Source organism: Sparus aurata, chromosome 17 (genome assembly GCF_900880675.1).
Source record: "Sparus aurata chromosome 17, fSpaAur1.1, whole genome shotgun sequence".
Lineage (NCBI taxonomy): Eukaryota > Metazoa > Chordata > Actinopteri > Spariformes > Sparidae > Sparus > Sparus aurata.
In genome coordinates this window covers 10,274,941-10,290,293 of record NC_044203.1, presented here as the reverse complement: position 1 = coordinate 10,290,293, position 15,353 = coordinate 10,274,941, and the positions used below count along the sequence as shown (strand labels likewise).

The window sequence follows — 15,353 nt, the reverse complement described above, 5'->3', positions numbered from 1 at the left end:
CTCACACTTAAATCAGAGTGGAAGAGGTTGAAAATAAATACTATTGAGAGGCGGCTGCAGTCTTTTATGTCCTAAAAGCCTGCTTGCTTTATTCCCCTTCATGTTCTTCAATTAGACTCAATTAACAAGAACTGGTCTAAACTACCCGAGGAAGAGGGGGGCCAGGCCGTTGGAGGTAAGACCGCTACACATGTGATATTAAATACAGAGGACTTCTGGAAGTTAACGTTGTACATGTACAGCTCTGCAAATGTAATCAAATTGGTGTTTATATAAGGCTGACTATATTGATTTACTTTGACATAAAATGAAAAAAAACACACCTGAGCGCAGGGTAATATTTGGATTAGTGTAGACATGGTTTAGCTTAAACCTTAAAAAAACAATAGAAATATATCTTTTTTTTTAATTCATACATGCAACATTATGCCAGACATACCCTGGCAATTTAAGACAAATGTTTAATCGTCATACCTTCACAGTATAGTTATTAGACATTGTTTAAATACACTTAATAGCACTGCAGTATACATTCAATATAACAAGAAAAAATTTGCAACTGGATCACAGTTTTCCATGCAGACATACAAACTGTTCTGAAAATTATTACATTTTGTTATTAATTACCTATTTTACTCCAACCCTTTTGCACTCCTCGCATACTCTACCTGTTACTAGTGTATCCTCTTTTGTCCTGTTTGTGTCTACACAAGTTGTAGCTAAGGCTAGACTATTTTAATTTCAAATCATTTTCCCAAAATGTATGTCAGCACTGCCCAGAACCTGTTGGGAAAACAATCCTTGTTTCTGTAAATGCTGAACATGCATGCACACACACAGAAAAAAAACAGGAAACACCTTTATATATAATTCATGATGCAACATATGATACTGTAAATCATGCAAATGGCGAAAAATCATGCGTATGTTTCCAATTTGTACTTAACAGAACAAAGACACACGGGCAAATACACACAGATAGCAAGCGTGTGACTGTGTGTGTGTGTGTGTGCCCCAACTACCTTGTAAAACCCCTCCAGCCCCTCCTCTGGAGAAGCAGCCAGGACACAGTGATCAATACACATGATAGGGAGCTAATCGCTCTCTGTCAAACCATGGCCTGCCAGCTACTAATGGCACACACTCACTAGGGAATGCATGTGTGTGTGTGTGTGTGTGTGTGTGTGTCTGCGTATGTGTGCATGCGTGCATGTGCGTGCGTGTGTGTGTGTGTGTGTGTGTGTGTGTGTGTGTGTGTGTGTGTGTGTGTGTGTGTGTGTGTGTGTGTGTAGGCGTGGGTCTTAATGGCAGATTGAGACTCTTTAGGGAGTGTTGCTCAAGGTTAGACTCAGGGGATAAGGGGCAATTGACCACACTGTCTGTGACACTGACCCCTCCACTGTCAGCGCATTCATCATCCAGCTGTGACGTATAGGCAGCACACACACATACACACAGAGAGATAGAAAGTACAGATAAAACCATACAGTCCAGACAATGTAAAAAAAAAATTAAAAAATAGCCTAAAAAAAGACCAAACAGAAAAGCACATTCCGAATGTACGCGTGGCTGCCCAACACTTGTGTGACATAAAGTGAGCCTGTGCAACTTCAACATCAAATACAAAACAAGCTGACATTATTCCCTTCAAAATAAAAGCCTACTTAAATAGAGGTTCGAGATCAGCAAAAAAAAGACAACGGCATCGCTATGAAAAATAAACCTTATTTGGAGAAATTGTTTTCCAGCTGTGAGGAAGAAAAGAGCAGCGGAGCACGTACATGATTGAACGGCTGAGGTAGAACTGACAGAGGCACAATGTGAATGTGTGGAGGAGGAGGGGGAGGAGAAGAAAGACAGTAAGATGTAGGGTGTAAAAGTGTGTGTGTGAATGAAGAATATAGAGGATGTGTGTGCGCACAAATACAAGTGAATGATTGAGGAAGGTGGAGAGGAAACACAGAAAGAAAAATTGTGTGTGAAAGAGTGTGTGTGTGTGTGTGTGTGTGTGTGTGTGTGTGTGTGTGTGTGTGTGTGTGTGCGCACGTAATACTCCCATGTCTCTATATGAATGAGTGGATGCTGTGGATGGCAGGCAGCTGCAGCAGTGTGATACGAGCCGAGCTGCACAGATATCAGAGCTGACATTTTGGGCTTCGCTACCCACCCACGGCCCCCTGGGAAAGTGATGGCTATGGCAGCAGCAGTGGCCACATGCCCCCCCACGCCCTCCCTCCGCCTGTCAATCACAACACTGGGCTTCCAGAGGCTCTGTCTGCCCCGGCCTTGCCCTGGCTCGACCCATTATTCCATGCAGCAGTGAACGCACCACGCGACCCACCTCACTCGCACCCCAGCACCCAGACCCAGATGCATGGCTGATCCCTATCTGGACCTCAGCCCCCTCTCCCCTCTCATCCCTCGCTACCAGCCCTGACCACAAAGAGAAAAAAGACAGAGGAGTGGGGTGTGTGTGTGTGTTACCGCTGACAAGAAGATGAACAGTGACGCCAACAGAGAGACACATAAAAAAAGAAAAAAAAAGCGTGCAAGCTCTACAGTAGTGAGCAGTGAGAGGAAAGAGGGAGAAATTGCATAAATTGAAAGAGAGCAGAAAGATAAGAGGGAGATACACTCTGGCCCCTCCTCTAGACTTCTTTTAGGGCACCTCTTGGCCTTCTCTCCCTCCTCCGCCTCACCCTCCCTCCTCACCCCTCCCCACCCACCCCCAGGCCCTCTGGTGTGTTGCTCACTCCATTGTGTCAGCCTTCAGAAGTGCTCAGTTTGAGTGGCAGGCCGTCACAGATCAGTTCCCTGCTAAAGCGGCCCGGCAGGCCGGGGTGACGGGCCAGGAAGGGATCTAAGTGGGGTTTATCAGCGCTTCTTAACGCCTCTCCGGCTCCCTGACACAAAAGAGAGGGGGTATTAAACATCTAAAGCAAACCAAAAAGCGTGAAAGCTCCTTATAGGGCCGCGGGATTGCGGATGTGACTGGAGTCTTTAAAAAAATTGTAGAAAAAAAAAAATAGAAAGAAAAATAAGGAGAGAAAAAAGCATACAAATGCTTCAGCAGTGAGGGAAAATTCTAATGTATTTCCTATTCTGTGTGGATAGAAGAGTGGGTGTGTGTGTGTGTGAGAGAGAGAGAGAGAGAGAGAGAGAGAGAGAGAGAGAGAGAGAGAGAGAGAGAGAGAGAGAGAGAGAGAGAGAGAGAGAGAGAGAGAGAACAATAAAAGCGAAAAACGAACGAGTGACAACTAGCCTCATAACGCTTTCTAGATCACCACCTGTTCTGCTTCTAAGGCTGAATGAAACAGCCTCATACTGTATATCAAACTCAAGGATATTACATTCAATATTGAATATTTAATGTACTGTATATTCAGAGTACCCACATGCAACCAATATACAAACCGTCAGTGAATCTTTTTACTCAGTGGGGGTGAATTTTGGCATTCAGATTTACTCTTGAACAAACATTTAAACAGAACACAGTTTCAAGACAAACCATTAAAAAATGAGCATAGAACAGGTGTTCAAACACCAAGTTTGGACAAAAAAATGTCACACCTGATTCAAATGAATGGCTTGTTATCAGGCTTCAGAAGAGCTTGGTGATGAGCTGATCATTTCAAATCAGGTGTTTTGGGGCAGGGAAACATCTACAACATGCAGGGCCGGGGTCGTCGGGGACTAGGATTGAAGAACACTGGTCTATAGGACTTTTAAAATCCAGACATGTCACAGGTGTAAATCATAAAATACATGATGGCTGAATTCCATTTAGTTGCTTCAGTATCAGGCTCCTAGTGTTGTGCACACTGGTTAATTAGCTCATTTGGAGCATATCAAAAGCCAGAATAGTGACTATCAGCACCTGCATTGGCGCAAGTGATACAGACCACAGCTAACATCTACATTTAAGTCAACCCTAATTTCCTTAGGTCAGAAAAAAGACCACACTTCTTGGATTTCACTACGTATAGTACGTAAAAGGTAAGTAACTAAGGTTGTGCCCAAAGTCACTCCCTCGCATACTCATTGACAATTCTCTGTGTAATAGACACTAACAAGCCTACTGGTGGTGAGTCATAAAGTGGCATTTCAGACACTTGAATGAATTAATCATCATATTGCCTTATAACTGACCAAACCCTGAGTGAAAGAGATGGACCTAAATGCCAATTAGACATTGTGGCCAAACTATGTAATTACACCATTACATGATGCACAGAAGTAAATAAGTGGATACATTTTTTTAAGTATCACAGCTGCAAAATTACTAATTTTATTATCTTAATTCAATCCGTTTAGTTCAATAACATTTGGAAAGTCTATAAGGGCCTCACAATTGAATAATTTGAACCCTATTCAATTTAGCAGAGGGCTTAAAAAGAAATAAGCCCGCTCGATCGGCGAACTTCTCTAGTGCGCACACTCACTATGGGCCAAGTAATGCAGAAGATGTCATTTTCAGACCACATGTCATTCACACCTGGAAATCAAGCTTTTTCCACTGCTACGCAACTTTCCCTAAGAATGGATGCCGCTGAGAGCCGTATTGCTGCTACAGTAAGAACAAGGCTTAGAGAAATTCCGAGGACCAGACATACTCTGCACAGTGGTTTCCTGTATGTGTGTGTTAAGTGTGTAGTACACCAGCAGGGACCAGTGTGTGTATGTCAGAAGCTGGCAGGGGGTTAGTATCTGAGACATTTTGTAAAAGGTCAGTGTAGAGTTCAGTCAGAGACATGTCTGTGTGTTTGAGAATGAAACTGCGAGCGGTACGGTGGTTAGGACAGTTAGGGAGAGGGTCAATGAGGGGAGCTGGAGCCTGAAGTAAACAAGAGAGAGAAACACTTGGATGTTATTATGTCCTGTCACACTGCAACCATATGTGTGTATGCATTAACTGTCTGGTGGTGCCTGTGTGGATCTATTCCTGCGTGTCTCCTATTTGAGCCAGAGTGTATGGGACCTGTCTGTTAGCTGTTAAATGTGCATGTGTGCCTATTGTGGCCTTGTCTGTGTGTTGACTTTGAACCCTCACATGTGTGGAGTTTTTTTTTCTCCATTTTCTTGCTAATTCTGTCATTAGCCATGAGATAATTACAACGGCTTTGTTGTTGCTGATTGTTGCTTTGCCTGCAGTAGGCTGTTTTGGTGCGGCTCACAAGGTGTGAACCTCAGATCTTCCAGTCCAATTGACTGCTATAACTCAGCAAGTGTTCGATGTAAGTTGTTGAAGTGATTTATGAAGTCTGTTCATTAGTCTACTGTTGAGGAACACGATCGTTTTACTGAGGTCAACTGAATTGTTACCTTAAACCTTTAAAATGATTTTTTAGAAGAATTTGAAATGTATTTCTTTAAATGTCAGTCGAAAATCTCAACAACAAGTGAGATTGAGATCCAAAAGAGACACAATTTGTTCTTTGTCGGTTTTGTTTAGCACGCAGAAGTCATTAAAAAGCCATAAACAGTACATGCCGGTTTGGACAGTATAATACAGTATTTTGGTTCTAATAGCCAAAATCTACAAGATGGTCTGTGTAGTTTGTGTGTGTCATGCTGGTACCAGGATACAATTCGATGGAGGTATTCCACTTTATCCAGACAGCAATATATCATTTGAATATTCGGTTTTGTCCATCTGTTTAGCATTCTAAGCATTCAGTCTTTATATACTGTTTACATGTTCTGTTATATCATATTTGCTAAGCATTCAGTTTTACTACATTACAATACATTTTACTTTAGCTTCATTGAGTCATATTACAGTATTACAGGGAAATATTTGGAGGATGAGGAATACAGTACAGGGTTATTGTTATTCACTGTGCTTTATCTAATGTTAGCATTCAAAACATTTCAAATTATTGACATCACATCAGCTTCAGGAAAGAAAGAATTATTAACAGTCCGGAAAAATTGCTTGGCCGTCTCTACAGAGGACGTAACTTGCAGTGGCAATTTAAAACTGGATTTCTGTCAGACATTGATTCCTTTGCAATGCTAACATCATTTAAGAATGTCTGAATTGCCAGGTCAGGTTTGTGGCTTCAGAAGACACAGACTAGACGTCTCTCCTGATTTTCCAAAGTTGTGATTTCAAAAAGTTACAGATGCATTCATTTTCAACTCCGGGAACTGGGAACCGTGGCATCAAACACACTCAGTTAAGTTCAACTAGATCATGTAAACAGACATCTTATAATGCTTTTGCTTTACAATGATACACCAGCAACTTTTTCATTTTAAACTTTTTAAATTCCTTCAAAGAGCTGCACATTTAGCACCTTGTGTGTGATCCAGGAATGGTATCTAACCATTTAACTTTGACTAGTAACACTGTTCTTGCCTCTGACAAGACAAAACAAGATGCATTCAACTAACATTAACCCTGTCTCAACCTTGCAGCGCACTCACCCTCGCATTTACTGCAGTAATTAGTGAGCTCTATAATGTAACCCACCCAACATGCAATGCAATGTACAGTGTGTGATGCAGAGTGAAAAGCAGCACACAGGGTTGTACAGACAGAGGCCTGGTCAGAGGTGGGCGGATAGAGTATAGCTGAGGCTTTGGCAGCGGGCCAGCTTCTGTGGCTAACACACTCTAATTGTGTTTGGCAACACATAGCCCACCATAAATACATCTTCTATATACTTAGTACAATGTTGACTGTTCAGCCTCAAAAAAGCTATTATAGCAAATTATATTAGTCTGATTGGTTAAGGATTAAAACATTACCTTCCCAAATACAAAGGTTTTGAGACTATGTTCCTGCCTCAATGCTAAAAAGGATTATTTTACATAAAACAACAAAGCCAACAAACAGACTTCAATGCAAAGGCATTTTAGGATGCAACAGCGCCCGCTAACAAGATGCAATGTCTAAGTATGCAATTGTTCAGTATCCCAAAACATTATTTGTGCAATCCATTAAATTTAAGACTCATTACTAAAATGTGGGACATTTTGAGGGCACAAATTCATTTTCACCTAAAGTTATGACGGTAGAAAAGTAATTAAAGTTACAGTGTAATGAAATCATGAACCATACATGGAGTCACTGGAGATTGCCCATAAATTATTTCAATTAATCACACGCACACTGATTCAGATGATAACTGTGAATCACTAAGTTTGGAATCCTTTTCTCGCTCTTACTTTCTGTCCATTTATTTCTTCCACTTTGTGTGTCTTCGTGCACGCATTTGTGTCTTTCTATGTGTGCACAAATGTACTGGAGCTTTGTGTGTTTTGTTTGCGCGTGTGTGTGTGTCACTGAAGAGGCAGCGTGTTGGGGAAGGGCCAGAGGTCTGATGCACCCTGGAGAACGGACAGGGCCAAAGCCACATCTCCCGTCCCTCCGCCCTCACCCTGTGCTGTCATGGGGTGTCTCTGTGGGTGACGGTTTCCCTGGCAACGAGGAGGCTGCATTGTGCATTCGGAGGGTGATGCAGAGCGGCTCGCTGAAGGTGGCGAGGGAGGGGGGCACAAAGTGATATCGGGTGGAACAGGCACACGAGCTACACGAGCGAGGTAAACAACTTTTAGCCATTACTCACCACGTGGCTGTTTCTTTTTTTTTCCATCCTACTCGCTAATCAACACTAGACCCTGATTAAAACAGCAATGCCAGCCAAATGAACTTCCATTTGCATATACATGCTGTGTAAAATCAGAACCGAGGCCGGGGTGTGAATTCACCTTGACGTGGTCGTGTTAAATGTATCAAACAGTCACATCTAAGTAGCTGAACGCTCTGATTTGCTGTAGTTACAAATCCATTTCCCGCTGTGTTACACAGACAGTGCGAGTCAGGCCAAAAAAACAAAAAAAAAAACAACCTCAGAGTTTAGGGAAGCTGCAGCTTGATCCACTCTCTAGATCCTAACGTGTGATGGGTCCTTTATTTGGTAGTGTTTGTTTAATGGAACAGTTTGAACTCTGCAATAGTAATGGTCTGCCAGTGCCTACATTGTTATCTTGGCTTATTATGATGTGATTTCTTGGAGTGCCTTCGAATGCTTCACATGCCTATAATCTGAACAACCTAAGCTGAAAGGTTACATACATCAGCACTTTGTAGTTGATGATGAAAGTAATACATGTATGTATTTATCATCATAAACAAAAATACATTAAAAACAATCTGACAAATATTACTGAATTAAAACTAAAAAATCAAAATGTAGAAATATGAAAAGAATATTTCTTGACATATAACTCCACTGCTTATTTGAACAACGAACATATTTTAGTTTTTCTGAGCAGAGCACATAGATATTTGTACCTGGTCTCATCTGTAATAAAAATTCTTGCCCACCACCTACACTCTTATTGTGATGTTATTTCTTGTGTGAAATACTTAATATGCTCTCAACTACAAAATATAATATGCTCCAAACAACAAAGAAAACTATGCTCAAAAATACAAAATAACACCTCGCTCAAACCTGAGTCTGGCTGTTTCTCTCAATCTCTCTCTGACAACTGTCAACTTGCTTTTTCGCTCCCCGCCCGCCACGTACTGGTGCCACCATATTTTGCACCGCACGTAATGTAACATAATGTCATTATCTGCGTTAAGGTGATGAGGCAGAAGGTGGAAGCCTTCGCTTTCTATTGAGAAAAAGAGTGAATACTCCACCCATTTTATTTAAGATCGATTTGAACCACAGTACACCACAGTTTACACTGAGTAAGCTGAGGCCAGTTCGCAGTTTTGACTGAGTCCTCCTCCAGTAAAAACTAGTCCTTGAGCTTCACTTAATGGCTTATGTATGTACAGAGTTTGACACTAAAAGGCTGTTTTCACAGTCATCCCTGAAAGTGTACATTTTTGAAAATCTGATTTTAAGAGGCAGGCCTTCGAATACGTTTGGGACATCACAAATAGTTTGGAAGCCAACCCTGGTCCAATATTCCGCATACACTGAGAATTGACTTTAATCAACATGCTGTGTCTCTCAGTTAAACTTGTGAAATGATTTTTGCATATTTCATGTTCTGGAATTTCCAATGAGGGACAAGGTAAAGAATTTATATGTGGTCACAGACACATTTTAATGTTCGCCTTACTACATGTGTGGAAGGGATATTCAAAAACACTCACCCCAGCTGCAGATGCCAGTCTGTCCTCAAAGGTGGCTCTGTCAGGGCGCCCCCTGCTGTCTCTCAGGGTGTACAGACCCTTGAGGCTGCCAACCTATGAGCATGAAAACATAGTGCGGTCAGTATAGAACACCCCTCACTTTCAGGAAATATAACGATTTGCTTGGTTGAATGCCTTTTATTTAAGCATGCAAGTGTTTTCGTTATTTCAGAGAGACCAATACGGGTACAGTGTGAGGGTCAAAACACAAAACGCATTCAGCCATAATCACCCATATGACCAACATTATATCAGCGTATCCCCTCCGGCCATCTGTCTTGTGTGGGTTTTTCTGCAAGAGGTGGGCCAAAATCAAATAGCACACAGTTTATCTAACCTTATCCTGGGCTTTTCATTTCCAAGCCTTATAAACTCACATCGTATTGACCGCCTGGGAGAGTTAGAACTAACTAAGTGAAATCTACTCGCCGGCAATTGTGTGCAAGGCGCACGTCGTCAGTGTGCGTGTGTGTGTGTGTTTGTGTGTGTGTGGCTTGCTGATTCTATCTTCCTTCACATTCATTCTCTCTATTCTCTGTCCCTGAGGTGCATCAGGGCTGAGACTGCCGAGTAAATTGTCCCAAATTGAGTTCCTTCTTGCCGGCAGATACAGGCCACATCCCGACCGTTTAGAGCGAGAGAGAGAGAGAGAGAGAGAGAGAGAGAGAGAGAAGAGAGAGAGAGAGAGAGAGAGAGAGAAAACAATCACAGCACACATCACTCGCTTGAAAATCTCCCCTCTAATTTCTCTCTCTGCCTTTCTTTTCTACTCTCCCTCCCTGTCTCTCCCTCCTTCTCTCTCCCCTCTGCTGATTTCCCTGCTGCCTCTCTTTCTTCTCCCGGCACATTATTCTTCTGCTTCCTCGCTCTTTATATCACTCCCCGTGTGTCTTCCCTTGTCTTTGTCTGCTGAGATAGGTATACATCAGTCTCTCCTTGCTCAGCTTGGCTTTTTCTTCCCTTTGATGATTCTCTGCCCTCCTGCTTGTCTTTCTCTATCCTTTCTCCCTCGATCCCTGTTACTCTCCCTCACCAACAGTATGCTTCTGCCTTCTCCACGTCCTTTCCTCACCCCGGTTTCTATCCCCTCCTTTGCTCTCTCATCCCACCCTCCATGGCTGGCTGTACCCGGGTGACATAGTACCCATCAGCGCAGACCTCCTGGGTGGAGGAGTCTCGCTCTGACAATAATCACACAGTAAGTTTATAACGCTGGCAGCCCAGCTGAGCTGAGCTGAACTGAGCACACGCGTCTCCCCTGACACCAGCACACTCCATTTAACTCAGCAGGGGGCTGCAGGCTGGCTGGGGCAGGGATGAAGCATGAGACAGGAATGGGGACGCCAATGGCTTTTTGGGATGGGGGGTACCATGGGCTGGTGATGGAGCAGTGACTGGAGATGGATATGGAAATGGGATGAGGAAGGATGGCTGGAGCTGAAACTGGTGCTGCAGGGGATGGAGAGGGGTAAGGTTTTGGACTTTTGGGTTTGGGCAGTATTTTTTCAGAAGCTGCTCATGTCACCGTCTCTGCACGGTGCGATAACCCCTCTCTACTTTCACTGCCTGCTCTCTGTAAAATCCCTTCTATCTCTTCTCTCAGCTTTCGGGTGTTTACTTTGTGTTGTGGCAGTAGGGTCACAGAAACTTCTCTTTGACTGGAGAACTTCCTATCAGCTCAATGGGTGCTGTAACTAACCTTGACCTGTGATCGCTTTATTTCAAAAAGAACTGTATTATTTTCCTGCCATTTTAAAATATCATTATGGACAATAAGGCCCCGATTTTAGCACGCTAGTTCGGTTTCTTTGTTTACATTACATGCAGATACTGAAGTACTAGATACTAGTAATCCACAACTCTATCTATTACCTCTACTAATTGTGATACCTTAGCCTATGGTATGATTTGAAGTACTAAAACACTATCTTTTTTTTCTAAATCTTAAATCTGTTAACGATTCCACATTGAACTCATAGTAATAGTTTTAGTAAGGGCAATATGAGGGAGTGCTTTGTCTTGCTGTGACTCAATGACTATACTGACACTGAAAGCAAGGACACCAAATGTAATGACATTGACGAAGACACTTATAGTGCACAATGGAGGCCAGCGGAGTTTATGTAGCAGTGGTCACATCATTGAAAAAAGATATTCTAACACAGCAGCATTAGGTCTTTCCAGGAACAGTGCGTTCTGGCACTGCAGTTTGTGGCGCTCTCCATGGTGCTGATCCTGTGGCTTTGAGTGGATGGAGAGCTACAGTTTGCTCGGTGGTCTCTCCTCTGCCCACACCTGTGGGAAAGTTGCCACCAGTGTGAGGTTCTAGCCAGTCATTTAATTATTGACATACCTCTCCAAATGTTTGTTGTTTTCAGCACTGCAGATGATAGATGTCTAGTTATAGGAGGTAGATCTAGATCAGGTATGGATATTTTCCATGCGATATTTATTTGGTTTCAGTCCGTGCCTGTGCCTCTAATGTGTTGCAAGTAGTCTGTCAAGCTAATGGCTGGTAAAAGATGAATTACAGAAAAGCATAGCTTTGGGTCTCAGGAAGTTTCTGCGTCTCAGATTTTGCAGTACAAGTCAGGTTCAGTCAGGCCGGTTTTAAAAGACCAAGCCTACATGCCTGCCTCATGTTCACAGTTTCACAGCTCATTTGTAAAGTGCCCCTGAAAACAAATCAAGATCCTGTCTTCTTATAGCCTACATAAGAACATAGGACTTCCCTGTTTGACTTCCCCTACATTAGTTAACCCTTTAATTGTGACATCTTTGTCATAAATTGCTCAGTTATTGGCTGAAAAAAAAAAAAAATCTCCTGCCATTAAGCGATTAGACTATGTTATGGAATTATGACTTATGATTATGACTTTAGAACAGTAAAAGAATAATCTTCTTCATTCCATTTTTCTTCATGTGCCTCTAAGGGCTTCCATAGTATTAGGATCCCGAGTTCCCTTAATTGACTCAGTTAATTCACAAAGTGTCACCTGCCGTACTCAGGTTATGAAAAAATAATTAACAATAATTAAGGATCCTACACATTTACAGAGCATTTTACCTCACAGAAAATAAAATAGCGTGAACAGCAATTCATATTATAATTTTTTTAAAGTAAGGCATTACGTTTTAGCACAAAACTTCAAAACTTTGGGCAACCTTGCACTAAAAAATAGGAAGGAAAAAATAATATTGTTACATCCCCATTTTTGGTGACAGAAAGATTTATATTAAATCAATCATATTAAATTGCAACTTCTCATTCACTTTCATTGTATTCATGACAGCAGGATGTCTCTGGAGACAGACATCTCAAAAGTTGAGCTAATATAGCCAAAACTATTTACCGAGCTACCACTGGAGCTGAGTGAGGCAATCTGTTTGATGTAATTTGTGTGAAACAACCCTTTACAATTGTGCTAGCAGTCAGTGGCCCATTAAAACAGAGAAACACTTCCTGCTAAATGTGTCACTTTGACAACTTGACATTATTGACACTAGACGTGCACAACAAACACACATGTACACACAGACAAACTACAGCTGTACATGGAAATTAGTGAGCAATTTCAATCCGACCAAAACAAACGCGCACACACCCTCCCAGACATACACACACGCAAACATCCTCGTGCCCTGCCAGAGCAGGTTCACAGCAAAACAATATGAGGCCAATCAGGGGACCATTGGTATGGCTCTCCCTCTGCTAATGAAGGCACTTTGAAAAGGTAATCTAATTCACCAGCAGCAATTAAGGCTGGGAGCGCCTTGTCACTATCAATTATCCGCTCCTTCACTCATGTTCTCCAGTGCGGACGCTGAGCCTGCCTGACACACAGCACTGTCGGACAAATCAACCCCATCAGCCAGCCAGTCACTGAGAACACTAATCATGAGAGTGTTCAAACACACAGACACAAACACACACACACACACACACACACACACTCAGACACACATATAGATAGATACTGTATGCTTGAATCATTGCACAATGAACTAAGTAAGCTTGACGTGAACTGGGATGTCCTGGCTGGCTGCAGTCAGAGGTATATCTTTACTCAGTGGATCCATAAACACTATCAACAATCCTAAAGGCGGCATCTGTAGGTGGCACGACTCATGTTAATACCCATCATACAACGGTTGTTGAGAGCAATATTTCATGCTACTGTGTTTGTTTTTTTTGTGTGCGTGTGTGTGTGTTCACAAAGTGCACATTTAAACCTGAGTAGTTGTGGCTAAATTTGCTCAACCTAACCGCCACAGTGGCAGGTAAATAGGGTAACCTAACATGGATTTGTGACATTCCACAGTGCGGATTGAATCACGAGTCTGCTGGTGTCACTTCAACACTTTAATGAGGAGACACAGAGAAATAATGTGGCGTTACATCATGAGGGTTAAGAGCTCTGCAAAGAAAACCTCCCAGGAGGAGACACAGGCCAAATAGGTGAAGGTTAATGAGAGATGGAGAAAAACCAGAGAGACCATTGGTCAGTCCAGTGACTGGTTGGTTTACAATTAGACAAGCCAGACATTTTTTCTTTTTTGCATTATGTTGTCTGCGAGCTTTGGATGCTGATAAGAGAACTAATAGTTTGATTATTGAGAATAAAGGCCTAAAATTGGAAGCCGTAAAAGACCACAAATCCAAATGCCACATCCACGTGAGAAACATAAGGTTAGGTAATCGAACAAACAAAGTGTCAGGTGGACAAAAAAGGTTCATTTCCAACCACGAATGTAACTAAATGACTGAATCTGGTATCACAGATTAATTGATAAGTTGATCAACAAGAATTTTATCAAAAATAATTCTTATCATTCTTTTTCTTTTTTTTTCTTACATCATATGATTGAACTTGTTTTAAAGTATATATTTTTGGCCTTTCTTTGATAGAACAGCTGAAGAAATGACAGAAAACAGGTTGAGAGAGAGCAGGAGTGACACAAGGCAAAGGGCCCCAGGCCGGGACTTGAACCCAGGGCCACTGCAGCGAGGACAAAGCCTCTCTACATGGGACGCCCGCTCTACCCACTGAGCTAAACGGCGGCCCTGATTAAACATTTAATTATATGAATCGCAGTTTGTATGACTCACATGTCCCCAGATTTTTAACAAATATCTTGGAAAAGTCCATGTTCCAACTCGGAAACAATGAGTAGTGTTTGTTGGGAATCAATGTCTTGTTCAAAGATGCTTAAATTACGACATATATTTGTTATCTTTACTGGCGATAAAGCGATTGTCTTTTTGATTTGACCAGTTCAAACAAAATATCATTGGCACACACCTCCATCAAGGCCAACAAAATACAACAATGCTAACACCTAGGTCCTGTCTGAGGATATCAGGGTTCTATACAAGGATAAATTATGCAAATGTTTCGTGTCAGTCAGGCTGATCACCAGTGAGTTCTGGATTTGATTGTGTCATTCTGCGATAGTACCAATTACAGGACAATCACATTTTATAGGATCACTGGAGGATGATCTGGGATCATCTAGAACTGATAACTGAAATGCACGATGCATCTAAATATAATGGCAGATGAATTCAAATAAGACTTGCCATCAAGAATGTGGAGACCAGTTCAAGGACCTATATATTTTTTTGTATATATCTTTAAAGTTACATCAAAGATCTGGATGAAAAGTACTGAAAATTTCACGCTGCTGGTTGTCTATAGTAAGTTAAAGTGCAATGATCAAAGAGAAACATGACCTACTTAAAAGTCTTTCTAAAGCAGTACAAATAGAGACACAGCACCCTGACCTGTCACCCTCTTCTCGGACTGAGGACAACAGCACTGTTTATCCAGGCCTTCAGACTCCAGACAGAGGTATACACTTGCAGACAGGACTATTGAGAACGCTCTTCTCAACGTCTCGATTGCTTGACTGAATGTCTCCAACAGCAACTACTGACCTTAGTGTTGATGAGGAGCAGTAATGTGTGAGAAGAGAGCTGCAAAGGATAATATCTTGATTTGATGCTATAGGATTATAAAACACTGGGTCCTTGTGTAAACTATATATGAATACTAATTTAAATTCATCTGATATAACAATGTTATCAAAAGTTGTCATTTAACAGCTGAGCTTCACTAGCTTTACATATCTCGATGAAGAATACTGTAGTAAATAGTTTAGTTGTATTTTGTTTAGTTTTTGTGTATTG

At 41.8% G+C, this 15,353-nt stretch overlaps 1 protein-coding gene across 8 annotated transcripts in view; it reads right to left on the bottom strand.

The window, feature by feature from the left end:
• Positions 1-15,353, bottom strand: part of LOC115567647 (neuroendocrine convertase 2-like) — a 194,477-nt gene that overhangs the window by 160,266 nt on the left and 18,858 nt on the right. For all 8 annotated transcript variants that reach the window (XM_030394421.1, XM_030394425.1, XM_030394428.1 and 5 more), the window contains one exon: positions 9,125-9,217. In XM_030394421.1, the coding sequence (XP_030250281.1) occupies positions 9,125-9,217 (93 nt within the window). The remainder of the gene's footprint in view (positions 1-9,124; positions 9,218-15,353) is intronic.